Source organism: Drosophila takahashii, chromosome 3L (assembly GCF_030179915.1).
Source record: "Drosophila takahashii strain IR98-3 E-12201 chromosome 3L, DtakHiC1v2, whole genome shotgun sequence".
Classification (NCBI taxonomy): domain Eukaryota; kingdom Metazoa; phylum Arthropoda; class Insecta; order Diptera; family Drosophilidae; genus Drosophila; species Drosophila takahashii.
Genome location: NC_091680.1, coordinates 26,911,573 through 26,934,947, shown reverse-complemented (window position 1 = coordinate 26,934,947; position 23,375 = coordinate 26,911,573). Strand labels below are relative to the sequence as shown.

At 41.8% G+C, this 23,375-nt stretch overlaps 5 protein-coding genes across 18 annotated transcripts; 2 read left to right on the top strand and 3 right to left on the bottom strand.

The window, feature by feature from the left end:
- Positions 1–415: 415 nt before the first annotated feature.
- Positions 416–4,805, bottom strand: Mkrn1 (Makorin 1). Of its 3 annotated transcripts, XM_017146409.3 has the most exons (6): positions 4,636–4,805; positions 4,377–4,508; positions 4,286–4,312; positions 2,998–3,887; positions 2,362–2,635; positions 416–2,169 (listed from the first exon to the last, which is right to left on the bottom strand). In XM_017146409.3, the coding sequence occupies exons 4-6, from the start codon at positions 3,822–3,824 to the stop codon at positions 2,071–2,073; spliced, it is 1,200 nt and encodes a 399-aa protein (XP_017001898.1). In that variant the 5' UTR covers positions 3,825–3,887; positions 4,286–4,312; positions 4,377–4,508; positions 4,636–4,805; the 3' UTR covers positions 416–2,070. The 3 variants fall into 3 exon arrangements, with proteins under 3 accessions (XP_017001898.1, XP_017001897.1, XP_070071479.1); XM_017146408.3 differs by lacking the exon at positions 4,286–4,312 and having other exon boundaries at positions 4,350–4,508; XM_070215378.1 differs by lacking the exons at positions 4,286–4,312; positions 4,377–4,508.
- A 113-nt stretch (positions 4,806–4,918) lies between these two features.
- On the top strand, positions 4,919–17,275 carry ppk5 (pickpocket 5). 12 transcript variants are annotated; one of them, XM_070215374.1, is made up of 16 exons: positions 13,096–13,179; positions 13,240–13,385; positions 13,483–13,607; positions 13,702–14,062; positions 14,176–14,269; positions 14,333–14,467; positions 14,620–14,846; positions 14,924–15,085; positions 15,164–15,418; positions 15,475–15,729; positions 15,795–15,808; positions 15,884–15,999; positions 16,057–16,166; positions 16,224–16,434; positions 16,487–17,072; positions 17,136–17,275. In XM_070215374.1, exons 12-16 carry the CDS (start codon positions 15,961–15,963, stop codon positions 17,246–17,248), a joined length of 1,059 nt encoding a protein of 352 aa, XP_070071475.1. In that variant the 5' UTR covers positions 13,096–13,179; positions 13,240–13,385; positions 13,483–13,607; positions 13,702–14,062; positions 14,176–14,269; positions 14,333–14,467; positions 14,620–14,846; positions 14,924–15,085; positions 15,164–15,418; positions 15,475–15,729; positions 15,795–15,808; positions 15,884–15,960; the 3' UTR covers positions 17,249–17,275. The 12 variants fall into 12 exon arrangements, with proteins under 12 accessions (XP_070071467.1, XP_044248528.2, XP_070071475.1 ...); XM_070215372.1 differs by having other exon boundaries at positions 13,097–13,179; positions 16,053–16,166; XM_070215375.1 differs by having other exon boundaries at positions 13,097–13,179; positions 15,795–15,976.
- Positions 9,757–11,950, bottom strand: LOC138913070 (uncharacterized). The gene is made up of 2 exons (XM_070215377.1): positions 11,403–11,950; positions 9,757–11,339 (listed from the first exon to the last, which is right to left on the bottom strand). The coding sequence occupies exons 1-2, from the start codon at positions 11,722–11,724 to the stop codon at positions 10,168–10,170; spliced, it is 1,494 nt and encodes a 497-aa protein (XP_070071478.1). The 5' UTR covers positions 11,725–11,950; the 3' UTR covers positions 9,757–10,167.
- A 1,900-nt stretch (positions 17,276–19,175) lies between the features above and the next one.
- Rpn10 (regulatory particle non-ATPase 10) lies at positions 19,176–20,755 on the top strand. Its single transcript, XM_017146423.3, has 3 exons — positions 19,176–19,310; positions 19,412–19,552; positions 19,615–20,755. Exons 1-3 carry the CDS (start codon positions 19,285–19,287, stop codon positions 20,636–20,638), a joined length of 1,191 nt encoding a protein of 396 aa, XP_017001912.2. The 5' UTR covers positions 19,176–19,284; the 3' UTR covers positions 20,639–20,755.
- A 394-nt stretch (positions 20,756–21,149) lies between these two features.
- COX8 (Cytochrome c oxidase subunit 8) lies at positions 21,150–21,635 on the bottom strand. Its single transcript, XM_017146424.3, has 2 exons — positions 21,436–21,635; positions 21,150–21,354 (listed from the first exon to the last, which is right to left on the bottom strand). Exons 1-2 carry the CDS (start codon positions 21,544–21,546, stop codon positions 21,259–21,261), a joined length of 207 nt encoding a protein of 68 aa, XP_017001913.1. The 5' UTR covers positions 21,547–21,635; the 3' UTR covers positions 21,150–21,258.
- Between the last annotated feature and the right edge of the window lie 1,740 nt (positions 21,636–23,375).

The following is a 23,375-nucleotide window of genomic DNA, read 5'->3' as shown; positions in this document are numbered from 1 at the left end:
TAATATAAAATAAAAAAAAAAATATAAAAAAAACTCGACCTGATTACCTGCGGATTTAGGTACAGAAATTATGTGCAAAATTTCAAACCGATCGATACATTAGATTTCGATGGACAATGTTCACCGAATTAAAAAAACATACTTTTCATGAGAACGATTTAAAGTTTTGAATAGGTATAGGGGACGGCTGGGACCGCCCCTCGTTCAAATGGTCATATTTTTTGTAATTTTCATCCGATTGACATGAAATTTTAACACAACATTCTTAAAGTGTTGTACATTAATAAAAAAAATTTTAAAAAAAATAGAAAAAAACAAATTAAACACCATACCCCCCCTTAAATAATGTGATGGGAACGCACCATTATATTCTTGAGGGAAGTCTGAGTTCAGCTTACTTTTCAGTTTAAAATCATTTTATGTATCTATTTGCTCCAGGTCAGGTTTTTTTTATTTATTTCATTCCTGCGTTTTATTATCAACATAATGTTACAAATTTTATTTTTAATCTAATCTAGGTACAACTTCAGCCAGATTGGTTATTTTTTGTTTTGAACAATTTTAAAAATGGGAAATGGCACAATTAGTATTCGATTCAAGGCTTGTGTTATAAATCCGTTTTAAAAGATATTTATAATTTGGAACGGTCCCCGAATATTTTCTTACAATTATTAGTTAGTAACTTCAAAAAGTGTTTTTATGTACGAGTTTATTCCGTTTAATAATTTATTTTGCAATCCAGTTCAAAAATTAAAGAAAAATATCACTTCTGGATAGGTTCAGCTATTTTGGAAATCTTATTGGACAAACTCATAACACAGAAAATTATAATTATTACATATAACTAAAATTACGTTTTCTCATTATTATGCGACGAGGCTAACCTTTTCACCAGCTATTTCCTACTAGGGTCCTTAATAGTGTTTCCTTGTGGTGGTAAATGACATTAATAGAAAAGAACAAAGGCATTGCGATGCAGCTTTTACGATAGCATGTATTTGTTGAACTGAATGGTTCAATCTATATCATATTTTAACGACCATTTTCATGTTTTTAAAACTATGTACTTATTACCAATTATTCATAAGATATTTTTTGTTTGTCAACTATGAATCACATACAAATGGGTTTGAATCGTTGAACCCGATTTTATGCAATTATTGAGATTTTTCAAGTAATTGTTACATTGATTTTAGGTTTTAGATTTTGAACATGTTGGGTTTATATGTAAATTCCCTTAGTTTATTTAATTGTTGTTTTTCTAATGGACAACACATTACATTCGTATCAGTAAAAACAAAACATTTTAAAGAGGTACATTTCGAAAGTATAAACTTAAAATCAATATACAATATAGATGTCGTACATATAATATTTGTAGTGGTTTGGGTAGTACGCTTGTGGCCAACGATTACAAATATACTGAATTATAGGTATGCAACAGTAATACTCTAACACAAAGGCTCATAACAATAACAAAAATTTTATTTATCGACGAAAGGGAATAGTTTCTGCTCGGTTATGATACACTGACTCATTTGAGATTAATTGTTTGCAATTATCCTGATAGACGTGCATATGTGGTTTGCTATGTGCGTTTCACTTAGTTGTAGTTGTTGAACTTCAAAAATGAGTAGAAAACCGATTTAAGAATGTATGTATTTTTATCTTTACAATTCAGTCTGAAAGGCATAGTTTACACATTTTATATCACCTATTTTCAAAATGTACGGTTTACTGCTTGTTTATCTCTAAACTTGTGTATCCATATTTAATGATATATCAATCTTCCATTAGGTTTAAGTTGAACCACTTGTTATGGTATTAAATATAATTTAATTTAATACAAGTACGGAAAAGTTGCTGTAAATTTCGTTGCATTAAGTGGAGAATAAATATTATGTAACCTAAATTTGGTACCCAAATACATTTTTTTGTTTAATTTCGCATTCGATATTTGGTTCAGTATCATTTATATATCGTTTGAATATTGATTACGTTTTTCTGGGACTGTATGTATATCCAAATTTGTATGCTTTTGGGCTGTTTGATTCCGCCTGCTCCAGAAGCTTAGTCTTCATCCGAGAAATCGGAACTTTCGCTCAAATCACTTGAAAATATCTCCAGCCAATGATAATCACGACGATCTACATAGTCCCATAGATAAATCTATAAAATATAGAATATAACTTGTAGTGACATCCTAGTTTAATGATTTATTATGACAGTCCAAGACAAAGAACAAATATTTCGGACTTAACTACCTAAATGAACAATCTTGGTAGAAACACCAATTTGGTTTTGTATATGGTTTGAAAGAAACTAATAAATTGTTTTAAAATTAGTGGATTTGGTACTCACATCCAGCAAGTCGATTATTTCATTCTGGCTTTGTAACTTTCGAGTGCGCTTTGGCAATCCCACATCGACGATATCTCCATTGGGCAGGGCGTGCTTGTAGAAGCACTTGTTACCAAAGGGACACTTCCCTTCTCCTTTTTTGAAGTATTTGCAGTCCTTTGCTCCCAAAGCGGCGCGGTAATCATTGAGCAATTTGTCCTTCTCTTCCTTGGTCTCCACCCAAAATGCACTGGGGCAGACAAAGTCTGAGCACACGCGACATTCGGGACAAGCACTGCAGATGTAAAACAAATAATGGTCAAATTAAAGGCAAACTCGAATCCTAAACTATCTTTAATCATAATGTTAGATTCTGGTGTCAAATAGTTACGTTAAAGCCATACATTTTCTTTGTTAAGTCAATAAAAGAACAACGCCATATTTTAATTTTCTTGCGCCGAGTACTTACTATAAAAACATTTGTGTTCATGCTTTTATTTTATGATGTGCATTATTGTATGAATATTGTGAATGAGATAATTGGTTTGGTTTCAAAATAGGGTAGGTATAGTGAAATTAAAAGAAAGTGTAATTCGGTTTGGGATTGCCAAGAACGTTGATCTAACAAATTTTTTATGCTGTGGGAATCTCACTTACCGCGTTATTTTATGCTCAAACTGCTTGGCCTGGCGCCATGTGCGAATGCACTCCAAGCAGAAAATGTGGTTGCAGTTAGGGAGGATGCCGAATCGCTTTTCCCTGCCCGCCTTCTCCATGATCGTGTCGAAGCAGATGCCGCACGTCTTGTCCTTGGATCTGGCAATGGCGAAGGATAGCTCCATGGCCTGCTCGTGCTGCTGCAGGCACTCGCGATTGTGCTTCTTGCGCTGTGTTTGGTCCGTCGGGTGCAGGCAATACTGGTCGCACATTTCGCACAGCTCCATGTGGATGCGGTAGGGGCAGAGTTCGCCCCAGGCGCAAGGGCTCTCGTACGGGCAGACCTCCTCCAGCGAGGCTGGATTTATGGGGCCATATTCCCCTTTGTTGTTCAGAGATGAGGGACCGCCCACCACTTCGGCCCAAGAGACGCCTGGCACGAAGACGGCTGGCGTTAAGACGACGAAGCCCGCTCCAGCTCCAGCTTCCGCCTCCGTCTGCGCCTCTGAGCCCATGGTGGCCTCCACCTCGCTCTGTTCCCTGGCAGGATTTCGTTTCTGGCTGGGCACAAACACCGGCGCGTTGGCCCAGTTCCTCTGCTGAGTGGAGGTGCTGGCGATGTGGCTGCTGCTGCTTGTACTGGGTTTCGGCAGCACCTCGGTGGCCACCTGCTGCTCGCATTCCGGGCGACCGCGACTTAGGTCGTGGGAGAAGCGGCAGAGCTCCCCGAAGCGACAGATTCCGCGCACGTAGTAGCGGCAGATGGTCTGGCTCCGGCCAAGGGCCATGCCACTAATGGCTGGATCGCTGCTGGCGACGGCACTCATTTTGCTTTGACGATTGCAAAGGGCTTTTCGGTTTTCGAATCACTGACAAGTCTGGACGATGACCTGAAAGGAAAAGCCAGGCGTTAGTAGTTGACACTAGGGTTAGTCAAGGAAATGTGTCCTCCAGTCTCGAGCGTTCGCGTTCTTACCCCCAAATGCACACATACCCACAGACACAACTGCGTACATACGCGGACATGATCAGACACAGCCTGCGCAGGCCAAAAGCCAAGTTATTTGTGATTTGTTGCTAATTTTGGTGAAAAAGCACATGAAATGCAGGCGTGAACACTCTTGCATTCAAATTATTGCCGTAGCATCGCATCAGAGAAATATGCAATGTAGGAATGTACATATGTATGCGTGAGGATTCCTATAGAAGTACATTTGTAGGTATGGAAGTGTGTTCTGGGATATCGAATCAAACGCGTCTATCGCCGCTAAATGCTATTTTATATTACCTGCTGGCTCAACGACGCTGCGATTACCTGAAATCCAAGCAGAATTAATGCTTAGAGAACTTACAATTTTTTACTTTGTCGTTTTATGCACCTTGGATTTTTTTTATGAATTTTCCGCAGTGTGGCCAAAGTCAGCGACAGTTGAAATCGCACGCAAAACAAACCGTTAAAACGAAAAAATGGTCCGAAATTTATTTTTTAAGGGAACCAAATGGAATGAAACCTAAAAAATCAAAAAAGAGCGCCATAGAAATTAGTTTTATTTTTAATTAAGTTCCTGAATAAACATAAGCTTTTTACGTGATTAGCAAAGCTATCAAAGCAATTTAATTATAGAAGGAGTTAATTACCACCCAGCAGTTTATTTTAATTAGTTGGTCCGGGGGAGTAATTATGGTCTCTCACTAATGACGCAACTTTAGGAACAACATTAGTGACTAGACTTCTGGCGACTAGGTATCACAAAATTATTTTCGGAAGGACAATAAATAAATCATTAGTAAAATATTGAATTTTTTTATTTTATGTTATTTTAAATAAAAGTATTTAGATTTTACAAGATAATGACACTTTAAAAGCGGCACGCTTCGTTAACGAAACGTGGAGTTTCACAGTTATCGGAGGTGTCACACAAATATTTTCCAACTAAAATCTGTTTTTTACTACGTACATAAAAGGACTAAACCAACCGATTTGCTTCAAAGATTTGTACAGTTTTCAAGGACTCAAAACAGTAAAAATGAGCTTGAGGAAAAAAATCAATAGAAAAATATTGAGCTTGGGAGAAAAAAGGCAGAAAAGGTTCCTACGAAATACATCAATGGAAGTGCTTAAATACGTTATTAGCGATAATTCCTTACCGTGGAAGTTTTACTTCATCATAATTTTCGCATTGGTAGTTTTTGTGGCCGTAAATTTGGCAGTGGGAATTTATAATAAATGGGACAGCACGCCAGTGATTATTGGAAGTATATATTGAAACTCCTTAACTTTTGGTATCCTAAAACATTGATTACTTCTCTTTTCAGTTAGTTCTACAATGACTCCCATTGATAAAATACCGTTTCCGGCAATAACGGTTTGCAATATGAACCAGGCTAAAAAGTCGAAAGTAGAGCATTTGGTGCCGTAAGTTTCGTTTTAATCCATTAAATACATTCCCACTCATTTTATAAACGTAATCAGGGGATCCCTTGGATACGCCATGCTCCAAAAGACCTGCTTTAAGGAAACTAACTACTCGCAATATACGGATATTCGGCATAGAAATGAAACCTTTCCAAATTTTATATTAGACGTTTCTGAGAAGTGCTCAGATCTAATAGTGTCCTGCACATTCCATCAACAACAAATTCCTTGCACTGACATTTTCAGAGAAATTTTTGTGGATGAAGGTTGTTATGTCTCGACTTATTTTGGTGATCCAACCATCGGATTCCGGCTAGCAATCGGATTTCTCAAGTGTGAGTATGACCTCGATAGTTGGATTTGTCGGCACACAGTAATAATTTATTTTCTTCAGACTTGATGACACTTTAAAAATGAAAGGAAACAATGACTGCGGACCTGCTGTTGATGGCCGCGGAATATGCCCTCCCATCCTTGAGCTGCTGCCTCTTTTAAGCAACTCCCCGACACTGGATACTGGGTCTGTTTTGCGTCACCTCACCCCATTTTAACACTCTACTCGCTCATTTTCTTTTCCCTTTTAATTCACAAAATTCATATAAATAACATTCATTTAACTTCACAATTCCCTAACCTGGGTACCACAGGGACGATTACATCACACATGAATAAATAGTTATACGTATAAATAAATGAATAAATAATATATATATATATAGGGTTACATTAGTATTTTAATTTAGTAGAAGTAGGTTCGTAGTTTGTAGTTTGTAGTTTGTAGTTGGTGGTTATAGTTGATTAATCGTGGTTTTATTAACTTTAAAACTAAACTTAAAATAAAAAAACCTGGCACCACCCAGATGTGGGCGGCGATACTCAAATTTCCACTCGTTTTCTCTCAGTTTTCTTCCTTTCCTCGCAGACTCCCAGATTTCGAATTTGGCGCCGGAAGTTTGGAAATTTTTCCCAGAGACACGACTACTCTTTCTCAGCTTCTAGATGGTTCTCATTTGCCCTTTAGTTGCCCTTCTTGTAAGTCGGCTCAATTGCATTTTCGAGAGAGAGTTTTCCGAAATTTAAACCTAGCTTAAGCCCACTATTCTACTAGTTCCGCCACGAACCAGCACGACTCCGGAACCAGTTCTCCATTCCCAGGCCATCCCTAGTATCGGCATCTGTTGCTCCTCTCTAACCCAGGTACGCGGTCGTTTGGTATGTTTTGATTTTGTATAGGTTTATTTTCTTTATTTTTGGCAGACCATAACACCACACTACGGTTTCGTTTACTTGTCAATGGAACAGGAGTGCAATTGAGGCTGCCAGTAGCCCAACGCAGGCCACGCCCACGCCCTGAGATATATTCGTCCTGCCGCTTTGAAAGGGTTAGCCGGGCCATTAATTGGGTACGTATTTGCACGTGTGTATGTACCTATGCTGCAATTATTGTTTCAAATCTTTCGCATGAAATACTCCCAATCGTTTCCCTTGTAATGTTTCCAGCTCATATAGGTTATTCCCTACGGGTCTTACTATGCGGCACTTAGAGTATTTGCGACAAAACTTGGCATTTATGTTGTTCTTGAAATCGCTGAGGATGAAGTTTCGCTTAAAGATTTCTTGGCCAGGTAGGTACTTGATTTCTTTAGCTCTTCTATTATATTGTTTGGCTGATCTCTCATATGTTTCATTAATGCGTTCTGTTACCTTTTCTCTTATTAGTTGAAGCCGATCCGTTCGAGATAGACTCTGTATCTGGGCGTCGTTTACGGCGTCTAGTTTTCGGGCTATCCTATAATCCTGCCCGCTCAGGAACATGTGTTGGCCAAACATGGCAAAGTATGGGGAGACACCAGTGCTATTGTGGACGGCACTTCGCAGAGAACCTTGAATCTCGACTATCTTGTCATCCCAACGTGTGTGGTCTTCCCCTACATGGATCCTAATAGCCGCAAGTACGGATTGGTTCACGCGCTCTGAGGCATTCGACTGTGGAGCATACCTGCCGGTCCTCTTATGACGAATTTGATACTTCTCCAGGAAACTTTGAAACCGGCTTGCTACAAATTGGACTCCGTTGTCGGTGAGTATAATCTCTGGAACACCAAACTCATGCCATATTTCCGACTCCAGATATCTGACGACTGCGTCTGCTGTCGCTTTTGGCATTGCTTTTAACCAAACAAACTTCGTCAGATGATCCAGCACTACCAATATGTAGCAGTTGCCCCTTTTCGACCGTGGATATTTTCCCAGGAAATCCATATACAGCTGCTGCATGGGTCGTGAGGTGATTGTTTGTTTGCCCATTTTCGGCCTAGTCATCTGGGTTGTGTGTTTGGTTTCCTTGCAGATGTTGCAGTCTTTTACATAGTTTTTCACCTGGATTGCCATCTTGGGCCAGTAGTAGAACTGCCTAAGCCTGTTAAGCGTGCGACCTATGCCTCCGTGCATCGCGGTATCGCTGTCGTGTGCTTGCTGGATTAAGGTATTCGTTAATGCTTCCGGAATCCACAGCTTCCACGGAAATTCCTGTGTGTCCCCGGTCACAAATTCTACTCGCTTGAGCAAGAGGCCGTCTTCCACCACTAAATCTGGAAATTGCTCCGAATTTTCCTTCACCGTTTGGATTCTTTCCAGATACTCGGGACTTTCGAATTCAATGGTTTCAAAATCGAACACCTCAATGGCTTCTACCTCCGGGATACGGGACAACATGTCTGCCACCACGTTATCTTTCCCCTTCCGGTGCTCTATTTGGAAATCATATGCCTGTAACGCCAACGACCACCGCGCCAATCGTCCGTTTAGGTCTTTTAGCGTCATGAGCCATTGAAGACTGGAATGATCGGTGATGACTGTGAAGGGTAAGAGTTCTATATATGGGCGAAATCTATTCACAGCTTTCACTGCGGCTAAGCACTCTTTTTCTGTCACCGTATAGTTCAATTGAGCTCCTCGCAGCTTCTGAGAGTAAAACGCTATCGGTCTCTCATTTCCATCCACATCCTTTTGAAAGAGAACCGCACCAATACCCACATGGCTCGCGTCGCATTGGACGAAGAATCTGCTCTGAAAATCTGGATGTATCAGCACTGGAGCTGAGGTGAGTGCTGTTTTTAGTTTGTTAAATCCCTCTTCTGCTGCAGGTGTCCACTTGAACTTCGTCTTTGACTTCAAACAGTCCGTTAGAGGCGCCGATACATCTGAAAAACCTCGAATGAACCGCCTGTACCATCCAGCTGTTCCTAGGAAACTCCTCAACTGTCTCACATTCTTTGGCACTGGGATCTTGGCTATTGCCTGAATCTTCCCCGGATCTGTCCTCAAGGAGCCCTCTCCGATTACAAAACCCAGATACTTAAGGAATCGGAAGCAGAACTTGGATTTGTGTAGCCCGATCGTGAGGTTGGCGTTCTGTAAGCTCTTGGCAACCTCGGTAAGTATCCGCATATGATCCTTGAACGTTTTCGAAATAATCAACAGATCGTCTAGGTACACAAAGACGTTGCTCCTGAGCTTCTGAGGGATGACCCGGTCCATGAGTCGACATAGCCGTTGAGCAGCGTTACATAAACCAAACGGCATCCTCCGAAATTGATACAACGGCCTTCCCGGGATGGTGAATGCAGTGTACTCCCTACTTTTTTGGTCCAGCTCAATTTGCCAGAACGCATGCTTTAAATCCACACTGCTAATGTAAATGGTTTCATCCACTCGGCTCAGAATCGACTCTATATTCTGCAATGGGTAAGCATCCTTGATCGTTACCTTATTGAGTTTCCTCGCATCTAAGCATAACCGGTTTTTCCCAGGTTTTTGGACCAGAGTAACTCTATTGTTCCAAGGGCTTTCACTAGTCTCGATTACACCTAATCGCAACATTTCGTCTACTTCCGCATAGAGCAATTCCTGGACTTTTGGTGACACCGGATAGAACCTTTCCTTTACTGGGACTGTTCCTGCCTCCAGTTGTATGGAATGCGTTTCCAATTCCGTCAGTCCCATGCCGTGTCTTTCGTAAGTTAGAAACTTATCCTGCACTAACTCCAACTGTGTTTTCTCTTCCTCAGACAGGATGTGTGGTTCTACCGGTTCGCTCGTAACATGGAACTCATTCTCAATCGACGACAATTCACCTACCCCTACGACGTCCGGAGCTAATGAAAATTTCCGCCAAAAGTCTATTCCCAAGTATAGTTTTTGCCGCAGTGAGGGACATAAGAGCAATGATATGCGGTGAGTTTCCTGTTTATAGCAAACGTCCACCTCTATGCGACCCTCTATCCGGTGTGTTGCCCCGCCTGCTGTCTGTACTGTAGATCTCACTTTCAATACTTCTAGTTCCAGCCGCTTTACCAGGTCCATACACCCGTCTCCTAGGATGCTCTTCGATGCTCCCGTGTCAAGTAGCCCCTGCATTGGATGATTTGCAACCAATACCTCGGCGAACGCTCGGTTTTCCGTCGTAGCTGCTGATATTATAGCTGTGCAGACCTCTCTTCGTTCCTGTTTTCGTTGCTGGTAACGCCTCCGGGCTCGGATTATCCTCGCCGACTTGCGGGAATGGCTATCTCCCCTTGGTTCTCCAAATATCCTTTCCCTTGCCTGCTGATAGTCGCGTTCCCTTTCTTCAATCGGTCTGGCCACGTATTTTGTTCCTATATTTACCTTGCTTTTATTTTTATTTATTAATATCTTCTTACACACTGACTTATATTTATCTTTTAACATATATTTCAGATCCTCGGAGGCAGTTAATTTGTCGTCTTGGGATGGGAGCGGGACTCCTCCGGTTGCGTCAAGCTCCATCTCGCGTTTCCCGCCTGACATTTCGGACACCGAGTAAATCGTACTCCCTGTCGCCCGCATCGGTAACAGAACTTATTAAGGACCTCCGAGTCGCACGTGTAATACGTGTGTCCCGGCATAGAGCAATTGTAGCAGACCAACGTACTTTGCGCTCCGCCTTCTCTGCCCCGGGAAATGGCCTCTACAAACTCAGAGTCCTCGTCTGGCTCCTGTGATATGTATGCCTCGTGAACCTGGTGCTTCTCCCTCGGTGGTCTCTGGTGCTCTTGCATCCCGGATGTGCGCGACCAGCGATTGGCCAAAACCCTCTCGGCTTCGTGGCATTCCTCCCTCAGCTGTTCCAGGTTAGTTAACCACATCGGATATATTATCCTCGATATCCCGTCTCTGATGTTTACTTTAATTGTCCTTATTAGGTCGTGGTCGGACATGTTGATGTCCAACTGGGATCGGAGGCTCAGCATCGCCTGCAGATATTCATCCACGCTCTCTCCTGGTCGTTGCTTTCGCTCGCGTAGTTCTCGCTCACGCTCGAAGTTCGAACGCAGCGTTTGGAAACGTTGTTGCAGCGCGTTTTTTAGATTTGGCCAATCCCTCAATCCCGTTGTGCGTACGTGCATCCAAAACCACTCCTTGGCTTGACCATCTACTAGGCAGTGAAACGATCGAAGGACCTCTTCCCACGTGACTTGGTAAGCCATCTGTAGATGCTCTATCCGGAATATAAATTCACCAATTGGCATTCCCCTAGGTCCGCCATCGAAGGATATACCCCACTTCCTGGGATGGCTCATCTCGGGTTTGTAATCCCTATGCCCGCCACTTGGATTCCCATTCAAACTTCCGGCAGCTGAAACTCCTGGCCTGAACAAAGGCGGTGGTTGGCTATACTGATGCCAACCCGCCCATACCCTCTGTTGCTCTTCCCAGAGTCTGCCATCAGCTCGCTGCTGCGCTGGATTAGGCCTGGCTGCTTCCATCGATGGTCTAGGAGGAGGCTCTTGAGTGTCTGCCTGTGCCTTCCCTGTAGGGCGGACGATCTGATTGATTTCCTTCATGAAATTCATCATCTCCTGTTGCATTTGCTTCTGGAAAGCAGAGACCTCAATGGACGCCGCTTTACGGTAAGTTTCATGAGCTTGTAATAGAGCTAAATTAATGGCTGACTCTATTTCTTTACCTAAATGCACAGGACTCTTCCCTTCCTCATCGCTAGTGAGATTGTGTTGGTCGCCGCGGGGAACTCCGTCGCTAATATGTGCTTCCACGCCCCCCACTGCTCCCGTCATATCCTGCTGGTCGCTGATCTCAAAGGCTGCGCTACCATCCATCATAAACCCCTGGGGAGGAGTGATATCCTTTATGTCTCGGTTCACTTTCTGATTGGCTTGGGAACGTGTAGCTGGCGGAGTCATTATTTCGGATCCGCGGTTCAAAAAAAACTCTAAACTTCTTCTAATTTTTCTATTGAATGTCTGCCTGTTTCTTTCGCTTTCTGACATATCTTTTCTTCCCTTCTTTTTCTTAACTTTTCTGATTTTCTCTTTTGTCTGCTAGGTAGGGTGAGTGACGAATATTTTACCCAGCCCACTGTACTTTCATATTCCTAATCCTTCTTGTTTCTTTTCAGCAGCTTTCACCTTCTTTGGCCGGACTACATGTGTGTTGCTTTCCGCAACCTTTTCCACAAGGACCACGACCGCTGGATGTTGTAAGCTACCGAACCTGATCTCCTTTTGGTTGATTCTCACTTTTCGCCGTCTTTATAGGTGTTCATAGACTTCTTCTTCCGACGCCCTTGATGGGCCGCGCCGAACCAGGATATTTCTGCCTCCTGTCGGGGTCCCGGTCGTGGGCATCTCAGCGATCATCCTACGTGGCTGCGTCTCTCGCCTCTTAGTGGGACTTCTACGATTTGCTCTTGGTAGCAATTATGCAGGACCACCACCAGTTGTCGAGGACCAGCCGGAGATTCTCTTTCTTTTCTTTTTTTCTGTCTTTTTATTATGTTTTCTTTGGGCGCCACTCTGTTATGTCTCGACTTATTTTGGTGATCCAACCATCGGATTCCGGCTAGCAATCGGATTTCTCAAGTGTGAGTATGACCTCGATAGTTGGATTTGTCGGCACACAGTAATAATTTATTTTCTTCAGACTTGATGACACTTTAAAAATGAAAGGAAACAATGACTGCGGACCTGCTGTTGATGGCCGCGGAATATGCCCTCCCATCCTTGAGCTGCTGCCTCTTTTAAGCAACTCCCCGACACTGGATACTGGGTCTGTTTTGCGTCACCTCACCCCATTTTAACACTCTACTCGCTCATTTTCTTTTCCCTTTTAATTCACAAAATTCATATAAATAACATTCATTTAACTTCACAATTCCCTAACCTGGGTACCACAGGGACGATTACATCACACATGAATAAATAGTTATACGTATAAATAAATGAATAAATAATATATATATATATAGGGTTACATTAGTATTTTAATTTAGTAGAAGTAGGTTCGTAGTTTGTAGTTTGTAGTTTGTAGTTGGTGGTTATAGTTGATTAATCGTGGTTTTATTAACTTTAAAACTAAACTTAAAATAAAAAAACCTGGCACCACCCAGATGTGGGCGGCGATACTCAAATTTCCACTCGTTTTCTCTCAGTTTTCTTCCTTTCCTCGCAGACTCCCAGATTTCGAATTTGGCGCCGGAAGTTTGGAAATTTTTCCCAGAGACACGACTACTCTTTCTCAGCTTCTAGATGGTTCTCATTTGCCCTTTAGTTGCCCTTCTTGTAAGTCGGCTCAATTGCATTTTCGAGAGAGAGTTTTCCGAAATTTAAACCTAGCTTAAGCCCACTATTCTACTAGTTCCGCCACGAACCAGCACGACTCCGGAACCAGTTCTCCATTCCCAGGCCATCCCTAGTATCGGCATCTGTTGCTCCTCTCTAACCCAGGTACGCGGTCGTTTGGTATGTTTTGATTTTGTATAGGTTTATTTTCTTTATTTTTGGCAGACCATAACACCACACTACGGTTTCGTTTACTTGTCAATGGAACAGGAGTGCAATTGAGGCTGCCAGTAGCCCAACGCAGGCCACGCCCACGCCCTGAGATATATTCGTCCTGCCGCTTTGAAAGGGTTAGCCGGGCCATTAATTGGGTACGTATTTGCACGTGTGTATGTACCTATGCTGCAATTATTGTTTCAAATCTTTCGCATGAAATACTCCCAATCGTTTCCCTTGTAATGTTTCCAGCTCATATAGGTTATTCCCTACGGGTCTTACTATGCGGCACTTAGAGTATTTGCGACAAAACTTGGCATTTATGTTGTTCTTGAAATCGCTGAGGATGAAGTTTCGCTTAAAGATTTCTTGGCCAGGTAGGTACTTGATTTCTTTAGCTCTTCTATTATATTGTTTGGCTGATCTCTCATATGTTTCATTAATGCGTTCTGTTACCTTTTCTCTTATTAGTTGAAGCCGATCCGTTCGAGATAGACTCTGTATCTGGGCGTCGTTTACGGCGTCTAGTTTTCGGGCTATCCTATAATCCTGCCCGCTCAGGAACATGTGTTGGCCAAACATGGCAAAGTATGGGGAGACACCAGTGCTATTGTGGACGGCACTTCGCAGAGAACCTTGAATCTCGACTATCTTGTCATCCCAACGTGTGTGGTCTTCCCCTACATGGATCCTAATAGCCGCAAGTACGGATTGGTTCACGCGCTCTGAGGCATTCGACTGTGGAGCATACCTGCCGGTCCTCTTATGACGAATTTGATACTTCTCCAGGAAACTTTGAAACCGGCTTGCTACAAATTGGACTCCGTTGTCGGTGAGTATAATCTCTGGAACACCAAACTCATGCCATATTTCCGACTCCAGATATCTGACGACTGCGTCTGCTGTCGCTTTTGGCATTGCTTTTAACCAAACAAACTTCGTCAGATGATCCAGCACTACCAATATGTAGCAGTTGCCCCTTTTCGACCGTGGATATTTTCCCAGGAAATCCATATACAGCTGCTGCATGGGTCGTGAGGTGATTGTTTGTTTGCCCATTTTCGGCCTAGTCATCTGGGTTGTGTGTTTGGTTTCCTTGCAGATGTTGCAGTCTTTTACATAGTTTTTCACCTGGATTGCCATCTTGGGCCAGTAGTAGAACTGCCTAAGCCTGTTAAGCGTGCGACCTATGCCTCCGTGCATCGCGGTATCGCTGTCGTGTGCTTGCTGGATTAAGGTATTCGTTAATGCTTCCGGAATCCACAGCTTCCACGGAAATTCCTGTGTGTCCCCGGTCACAAATTCTACTCGCTTGAGCAAGAGGCCGTCTTCCACCACTAAATCTGGAAATTGCTCCGAATTTTCCTTCACCGTTTGGATTCTTTCCAGATACTCGGGACTTTCGAATTCAATGGTTTCAAAATCGAACACCTCAATGGCTTCTACCTCCGGGATACGGGACAACATGTCTGCCACCACGTTATCTTTCCCCTTCCGGTGCTCTATTTGGAAATCATATGCCTGTAACGCCAACGACCACCGCGCCAATCGTCCGTTTAGGTCTTTTAGCGTCATGAGCCATTGAAGACTGGAATGATCGGTGATGACTGTGAAGGGTAAGAGTTCTATATATGGGCGAAATCTATTCACAGCTTTCACTGCGGCTAAGCACTCTTTTTCTGTCACCGTATAGTTCAATTGAGCTCCTCGCAGCTTCTGAGAGTAAAACGCTATCGGTCTCTCATTTCCATCCACATCCTTTTGAAAGAGAACCGCACCAATACCCACATGGCTCGCGTCGCATTGGACGAAGAATCTGCTCTGAAAATCTGGATGTATCAGCACTGGAGCTGAGGTGAGTGCTGTTTTTAGTTTGTTAAATCCCTCTTCTGCTGCAGGTGTCCACTTGAACTTCGTCTTTGACTTCAAACAGTCCGTTAGAGGCGCCGATACATCTGAAAAACCTCGAATGAACCGCCTGTACCATCCAGCTGTTCCTAGGAAACTCCTCAACTGTCTCACATTCTTTGGCACTGGGATCTTGGCTATTGCCTGAATCTTCCCCGGATCTGTCCTCAAGGAGCCCTCTCCGATTACAAAACCCAGATACTTAAGGAATCGGAAGCAGAACTTGGATTTGTGTAGCCCGATCGTGAGGTTGGCGTTCTGTAAGCTCTTGGCAACCTCGGTAAGTATCCGCATATGATCCTTGAACGTTTTCGAAATAATCAACAGATCGTCTAGGTACACAAAGACGTTGCTCCTGAGCTTCTGAGGGATGACCCGGTCCATGAGTCGACATAGCCGTTGAGCAGCGTTACATAAACCAAACGGCATCCTCCGAAATTGATACAACGGCCTTCCCGGGATGGTGAATGCAGTGTACTCCCTACTTTTTTGGTCCAGCTCAATTTGCCAGAACGCATGCTTTAAATCCACACTGCTAATGTAAATGGTTTCATCCACTCGGCTCAGAATCGACTCTATATTCTGCAATGGGTAAGCATCCTTGATCGTTACCTTATTGAGTTTCCTCGCATCTAAGCATAACCGGTTTTTCCCAGGTTTTTGGACCAGAGTAACTCTATTGTTCCAAGGGCTTTCACTAGTCTCGATTACACCTAATCGCAACATTTCGTCTACTTCCGCATAGAGCAATTCCTGGACTTTTGGTGACACCGGATAGAACCTTTCCTTTACTGGGACTGTTCCTGCCTCCAGTTGTATGGAATGCGTTTCCAATTCCGTCAGTCCCATGCCGTGTCTTTCGTAAGTTAGAAACTTATCCTGCACTAACTCCAACTGTGTTTTCTCTTCCTCAGACAGGATGTGTGGTTCTACCGGTTCGCTCGTAACATGGAACTCATTCTCAATCGACGACAAGGTTTGTGCTGCATATTTAATTTTTTGCATCCCTATTATCTTTACAAATTCAAGTGAGTTTTTTTTAAGAAAAGCCAACAAAAATATACACACATTTATTTATTTTGAAGGTCCCCCTATATTCGGGACTACACTTCGTCGGATAGGTTCGCAGATATTGCCGTAGACTGGGATCCAATTTCTGGCTATCCACAGAGATTGCCGTCAAGTTATTATCCCCGTCCGGGAGTTGGAGTTGGTACTGCCATGGGTCTGCAAATTATTCTCAACGGTCATGTTAAGGATTACTTTTGCTCTTCTACAAATGGTCAGGGGTTTAAAGTTTGTAATTTTGTAACACATTTAGTCTGCTTACTTATAAATACTTTTCAAGGTTCTCCTGTATAATCCGATTGACCAGCCGCGCATGAAGGAGTCGGGATTACCTGTGATGATTGGGCACCAAACCAGTTTTCGCATTATAGCTAGGAGCTTCGAAGCGCTACCTACTATAAGGAATATTCACAGAACAAAGCGTCAATGTATTTTTAGCGACGAACAAGAACTACTCTTTTACCGCTATTATACGCGCCGAAACTGTGAAGCAGAGTGCGACTCCTCGTTCTTTCTGAGAGCCTGTAATTGTATTCCTTATTACTTGCCTCTAGTTAATCCAAACGCTTCAATTTGCGATGTGAATCACTTTGAATGTCTGAATGGCGCGGAGTCACAGAATTTCGACGTAAAGACCTCGCAGTGCAAGGAGCATTGCCTAACCAGCTGCCACGATTTAATTTTCTTTCCCGATGCTTTTACGACACCATTGAGCCAAAAGAAGGTTAAAGCCCAGAGCAATTATTTCAAGAACTTGTCAAGTGATTACATACGAAAAAACTTGGCCGTAGTAAACTTCTTTCACACCGACAACTATTTCAGAAGCAGCGTAAGAACATCGTACACCGGACCAACTGAATATATGGGTATAGTACATCTTGATTTAAAAATTATTTGGGTTATTTTATATTTTGACTTTTCGATTTCAGCCTTAACTGGTGGCATAATGAGCTTAATGATTGGATTTAGTGTAATTTTCATTGCCGAGATAATATACATAATAATCTATATTTTAACCCTGTTGCTTCTCTTACTGTTTTGAATAAACAGTAAACAGCAATTTTGTCATAAATAACACTAGTTTACAGCCGAAATGCTCCCCAGCAATTGATGGCAAATTCTGTTAGTTTTAGACCCCTAGATCACGAAAATAGCACTAATTTTTTTTTCGATGGCACAGTTTTTTTTTAAAGATTTTTTAAAGTTTGAAATGTTAAATTTCGGACTTTTTTCGAATTTCTTCTTATATCTCGGCAGATATCCACTTGGTTGAGCCAGTTTTAGTTTTATTTTAAAGTCAATAGATCAGAGCTTAACTTTGCTATACAGATTAATATGATTGGATGAGTAATGGCAGCGCAGAGGCTTGACAAAGATGAAAAATGTGTTTTTTGGTCGTCTGTAAGTCGGCTGTATATATCGTAAAAACTCGAAATAAATCCGTTGAAAAATCATAATGGGTACAAGCTTAAAGTTTACATCCTACCGAATAGAACAAGCTGGATATGGCCCAAATCCATGGAAAACTGGATTTATGGTGGATTTTTAAAGTTCGGATTTTTCCACTTTTTTCGGTTGACAGAGTCCAAATTTAAGATTTATCATAGGCGGCGACATGTAAACAAAAATAATTGGTGTTGGCAGCCGGGTCACTAAATAGCTAAATCAGATATTTAAAAGCTAGAAAATTATTAAAGTGAATTTAATTTTTGAAATTAAGGTTACTTTTTTCATAAGAATGAACTATCCAAATGGATAGTACTTAATTAAAAATACTCACAGTCATAACGCAAGCAATTTTATATTTTTAAAGGAATTTTCAGAAATTAAATTTATTTTATAATTTTCTAGCTTTTAAATTTAGCTTTTTTTTGATCCGGCTGCCGTCACCACTCATTTTTGTTTACATGACGCCGCCTATGATAAATCTTAAATTTGGACTCTGTCAACCGAAAAAAGTGGAAAAATCCGAACTTTAAAAATCTACCATAAATCCAGTTTTCCATGGATTTGGGCCATATCCAGCTTGTTCTATTCGATAGGATGTACACTTTAAGTTTGTACCCATTATGATTTTTCAACGGATTTATTTCGAGTTTTTACGATATATACAGCCGACTTACAGACGACCAAAAAACACATTTTTCATCTTTGTCAAGCTTCTGCGCTGCCATTACTCATCCAATCATATTGATCTGTATGGCAAAGTTAAGCTCTGATCTATTGACTTTAAAATAAAACTAAAACTGGCTCAACCAAGTGGATATCTGCCGAGATATAAGAAGAAATTCGAAAAAAGTCCGAAATTTAACATTTCGAACTTTAAAAAATCTTTAAAAAAAAACTGTGCCATCGAAAAAAAAATAATTGCTATTTTTGTGATCTAGGGGTCCAACACTAACAGAATTTGCCATCAATTGCTCGGGAGCACACCAAGAATATTATTTTGTAAACTAGTGTAAATAATGTGTGAAATATAGGTAAATTTAGAATTTCCTATTAGTTTCTGAAAGGCTATTCTTTGACTTTTGTTTTGGATTTATAAAAATGTATATTAATTAATAAATAAATAAATGTTTGGTTAAGTTGCTTTTTTTTAATTCGGTGACCAAACAGCGAGAACATATAAAAAATATCGGGGGTGTCACAGAAATTATTTCCAACCGAAATCCGTTAAAGTTCTTACGTGCATCAATGCAAAATCCAACCGTCTTCGGTTGGAAGAGATTTCTGTGACACCCCTGTATATAAAAAGTCCTCAAGTTCCAATTTCCACCGTTCCGCAAATGCACTATAATAAGATGAGAAACGTTTTGGAAACTTAAAGTTTATAAAATTTAATATATCGGAGGTGCCACAGAAATCGCTTACCGCTGAATTCGGGTATAAAATATATTTAGTTTATTTAGTTTATTTAGTTAGATTTAAATTATTTTTTTAAGTATCATGGAACGGTACAAAAATCCCTTGCAACGGTCATACAGAACTGCCATTTTAATACCGATAGCTCACGCACGACAACCTGGCAACCCTGGGAAATTACAGTTCAGTGGCAAAGTGACAAGCAAAAATACGAAAATGGTTCTGGAGAGTACTATGATATGGTAAATTATTGTTTTTTAGAGAATGCGGGTAGATTTTGCAAGTTTTTCCGCACTGGTGCGCCATCGCAACGTTCTAGCAATAATAATCCGGGTCTTTTCAGCTTTGATAACAGCGACTATCAGCGCAACGGAGACTACTTTCCAACCCGTCTGAACGTACAGAAGGATGGCATCAACCTGGTCTGCCTCACTAAGCTGCGATCGAATCCCGAGAACAATGTTGGCCTAATGACTCTATCCAAGTGAGTGTCGAGCTCCCTGTGGCGTATCCCTAATTCTCCTTGTCTCTTTGCTTGTCCTGCAGCACCGTGGAAGTCCTGGCCACCCTCACCAGCGATGTGGGCCGGATCTTTTCGAAAATGCATCTGATCCAGCCGAAGGGAGAGATAAATCTCCTGACTGGAATCCGAATTGCGCACCTGGTGCTGAAGCATCGCCAGGGAAAAAACCACAAGATGCGCATCGTCGTCTTTGTGGGATCGCCCATCAATCACGAGGAGGGTGACTTGGTGAAGCAGGCCAAGCGCCTCAAAAAGGAGAAGGTCAATGTGGACATCGTTAGTTTCGGCGATCACGGCAACAACAACGAGACGCTCACCGCGTTCATCAATGCCCTGAACGGCAAGGATGGCACTGGATCCCACCTCGTTAGTGTGCCTCGCGGATCCGCCTTGTCGGATGCACTGCTCTCGTCACCCATTATCCTGGGCGAAGACGGCTTGGGCGGTGCTGGCCTGGGCGGAAATGTGTTCGAATTCGGGGTAGATCCCAACGAGGACCCCGAACTGGCTCTCGCCTTGCGTGTGTCCATGGAGGAGCAGCGCCAGCGCCAGGAGAGCGAGCAACGTCGCGCCAACCCCGATGGAGCTGCACCGACTGGCGGAGATGCAGGCGGCGGGGGCGGTGGCTCGGGTTCTGGACCTGGCAACGTGGAGAGTGTCGGAGCAGACAACGAGGCCAACACCGAGGAGGCCATGCTGCAGCGCGCCTTGGCCCTGTCCACCGAAACACCCGAGGACAACTTGCCGGACTTCGCCAACATGACTGAGGAGGAACAGATCGCCTTTGCCATGCAGATGTCCATGCAGGATGCACCCGACGACACCGTCACCCAGCAAGCGAAGCGCCCCAAGACGGACGAGGCCAATGCCCCCATGGAGGTGGACGAGGACTACTCGGAGGTGATCGGCGACCCGGCCTTCTTGCAGAGCGTGTTGGAGAACCTTCCTGGGGTTGATCCCCAGTCGGAGGCAGTGCGCGACGCTGTGGGTTCGCTAAACAAGGACAAGGACAAAAAGGGCGACGGCAAGGACTCGCAGAAAAAGTAAATCGCATCTATGATTATATCTTATAAGGTCGTTTAAAGCATTTGTATGCCCATTAAATCATTTGTAGCCCCTTTCAAATTATGCTTCAAGTGAAAATATATAAAGAAATACACATAATATGCTGCTGACTGAATTATCTCTGAGGGTGTCTCTTTTAAATTTAATAATTCTTGGAATGGGCAGTCTTGCGGGTATAAATTCTATTGTAAATTGTTATTTTCAAAATCATTAACGTGGACGCTGTAGTCTTTGACTTTTATAATTAATTTAGTAAATTTAAAGTAGTTTTTTGATAATTAAAGGAACATTCAATTAGACAAAAACTGTAATTGAAAGAAATATATTTTTAATTTCCGCTGACGTTTCGGGCTTTTATCCTAGTAATTTTAAAAGATTGCAGTTCTATAATCTTTCAAACTTCATTATGTACAATCGATCTATGATTTATGACGATCATAATAGTCCCTTCACAATTTAATGGTCTGCCTAAGCGACGAAGAATCAAAAATCATTTCGTGGCTCAATTCATTATAGTTTATTTCCCCACTCCAGGGCCACTATTTTTGTATTGACACTCTTTACTTTACAGGGTATTAACTATGTGCGGTTACGAATCCAGATTACTTGTCGCCCTTGTAGTCCCGGATGTGGTAGAGCACCCATGCGGGAATGAACAGGGACGCAGCGCACATGCCGCCGCCAAGGATCACCTTCTCCTGTAATGCAAATCAAATTTAACAATCGGCTATTAACAACTGGGACTTCACATCCTCGTTATGCAACCAGCTGAAACTTACGGCGGTGGAGACGTGCTGGGTTGGTGGTCCAGAAACGACCGACTGGCAGCGGCTCTGCATGGCGCTACGGATAGCAGGGACCAGGAGGCGGGCAGCGCTGTTTTGGAACATTTTCACAATCTTCTTTGGAAAATACGCTGGCGAAAATCAATGCTGTAAGGTTAGAATGCTTCTTCTTCGCGATTTGTCATTCAGATGGGTCTAGAGATGAGCATTGGTCGCGATTTTCTCCGTGTCACGAACAGCTATCGCGTTATTTTGAAACAAAATAATTGGGCCATTCCTTCTGCTGTCGATGTGCATGTTTATGAATTGAATTGTTAAAGTCCCTACGTTTATTTTATTTAGGGTTGAAATTTCAGAAATTTCAGCAATTTAACAGCTTAGGGCTAGTACTCAACCCAACAAAAAGTCGTCCAAACCAAAAAAATACTTCATATGAAACAACATTTTTTTACGTTTTTTTTATACCCTTGCAGAGGGTATTATAATTTCAGTCAGATGTTTGCAACGCAGTGAAGGAGACGTTTCCGACCACATAAAGTATATATCAGCATCAATAGCCGAGTCCATCTAGCCATTAGTGTTGGATAAAAACTGCTCTTTTGTGTGAACATGTTCACTTGTTCTTTTTTTCTTAATGAGTCAACTCACTCAGTTTGCTCACTTGTTCTGTCCTTAAATTTTTCACTGGCTCTGAGAAAACAGCTCATTGTCTGTAAAACCGTATGCAAAATGCATCCTAAAAGTAAAAAAAAACTTTTTGTGCCAAAAACAGCAAGAGAGCAACTGAGCAAGTGAACAAAAAGGAGCAAGTGAGCAAAAATGAACAAGTGAACAATAAAGAACAAGTTCGAAGGAACATATTCACTCACTCAGTTTAGTGAGCAACTCTTTTTTGTTCACTCACTTATGAGCAACCCAACACTACTAGCCATGTCCGTCTGTCCGTTTCTATGCGAACTAGTCCCTCAGTTTTAAAGCTATCGCAATGAAACTTTCCCAAAAGTCTTCTTTCTATTGCAGGTAGTACATATGACGGAACGAGCCGGATCGGACCACTATATCTTATGGCTGCCATAGGAATAATTAACAAAATAATAGAAAAAACTTTATAGAAAGTAGGCTTTTTGATTTTTGTTAATGTAGGCATACCTGCAAGGGTATATAAACTTCGGCTGGCCGAAGTTAACTTCCTTTCTTGTTTCATATGAAGATCGGACAACTACATATATCTTATAGCTAGCGAAAAACTAAATGAAAATGAATAGGATAAAATTATTACTTTGTTGATTTTAATTATATTCACTTATTCTCTGTGATATAGCTTTTCTTTAACATATCAAAATTTCGAAATAAATTTAACACAATTCGGACGACTATATATATAGCTGCCATAGGAAGATAGAAAAATTAATTTAAAAATAATACGAAAGCTAACACTTTGAATTTTAATAGGAATGATCTGCAAGGGTATATAAGCTTCGACTGGCCGAGTTGATTGTTTTGAACCACTTTTTGTTAGGTTGAATACCAATCCTAAGGGAATATCCTGAATATATGCTTTGTAGTTCTTCTTAACTTGCTAACAATTTTAGACAGTAACTAGCAAACAAATATTTAACTATAGCTATTTGAAATTTCCTATCGCGGATTTGGAAGTCTTCTTCATCCTATATAATCAGCTCAACAATCCATCTCATAACCAACTTAATTTACCCGAAGAAACATTTTTGTACGTTTTCATCATTTTCAAGATATCTAATTCTTCATGCTTATTAAAAAAAACCCAATTTATATTTCGAACGACTAAAATTCTTACATTTTTAATCTGAAAGCACATATGTTAGTGTCATAAGTTTAGCACCGTTCCATCATAGAGCTGCCATAGAAATCGATGGATTTTCTTATTGTTATACCCTTGCAGAGGGTATTATGAT

What these genes read in the sequence shown, in the direction of transcription:
- Mkrn1 (XM_017146408.3), bottom strand. Translation starts at nt 3,824, where the DNA reads ATGAGTGCCGTCGCCAGCAGCGATCCAGCCATTAGTGGCATGGCCCTT. An exon ending in TTTGAGCATAAAATAACGCG is followed by an intron (nt 2,636 to 2,997) that starts GTAAGTGAGATT and finishes TTACATCTGCAG; the next exon opens with TGCTTGTCCCGAATGTCGCG. An exon ending in AAATAATCGACTTGCTGGAT is followed by an intron (nt 2,170 to 2,361) that starts GTGAGTACCAAA and finishes TATATTTTATAG; the next exon opens with ATTTATCTATGGGACTATGT.
- COX8 (XM_017146424.3), bottom strand. Translation starts at nt 21,546, where the DNA reads ATGTTCCAAAACAGCGCTGCCCGCCTCCTGGTCCCTGCTATCCGTAGC. An exon ending in CCCAGCACGTCTCCACCGCC is followed by an intron (nt 21,355 to 21,435) that starts GTAAGTTTCAGC and finishes TTTGCATTACAG; the next exon opens with GAGAAGGTGATCCTTGGCGG.
- ppk5 (XM_044392593.2), top strand. Translation starts at nt 5,025, where the DNA reads ATGAGCTTGAGGAAAAAAATCAATAGAAAAATATTGAGCTTGGGAGAA. An exon ending in TATTATCTTTACAAATTCAA is followed by an intron (nt 16,167 to 16,223) that starts GTGAGTTTTTTT and finishes TTTATTTTGAAG; the next exon opens with GTCCCCCTATATTCGGGACT. An exon ending in CGGACCAACTGAATATATGG is followed by an intron (nt 17,073 to 17,135) that starts GTATAGTACATC and finishes TTTCGATTTCAG; the next exon opens with CCTTAACTGGTGGCATAATG.
- Rpn10 (XM_017146423.3), top strand. Translation starts at nt 19,285, where the DNA reads ATGGTTCTGGAGAGTACTATGATATG. An exon ending in CTGGAGAGTACTATGATATG is followed by an intron (nt 19,311 to 19,411) that starts GTAAATTATTGT and finishes GGGTCTTTTCAG; the next exon opens with CTTTGATAACAGCGACTATC. An exon ending in GGCCTAATGACTCTATCCAA is followed by an intron (nt 19,553 to 19,614) that starts GTGAGTGTCGAG and finishes CTTGTCCTGCAG; the next exon opens with CACCGTGGAAGTCCTGGCCA.
- LOC138913070 (XM_070215377.1), bottom strand. Translation starts at nt 11,724, where the DNA reads ATGTCAGAAAGCGAAAGAAACAGGCAGACATTCAATAGAAAAATTAGA. An exon ending in GAAGAGTCCTGTGCATTTAG is followed by an intron (nt 11,340 to 11,402) that starts GTAAAGAAATAG and finishes CTTACCGTAAAG; the next exon opens with CGGCGTCCATTGAGGTCTCT.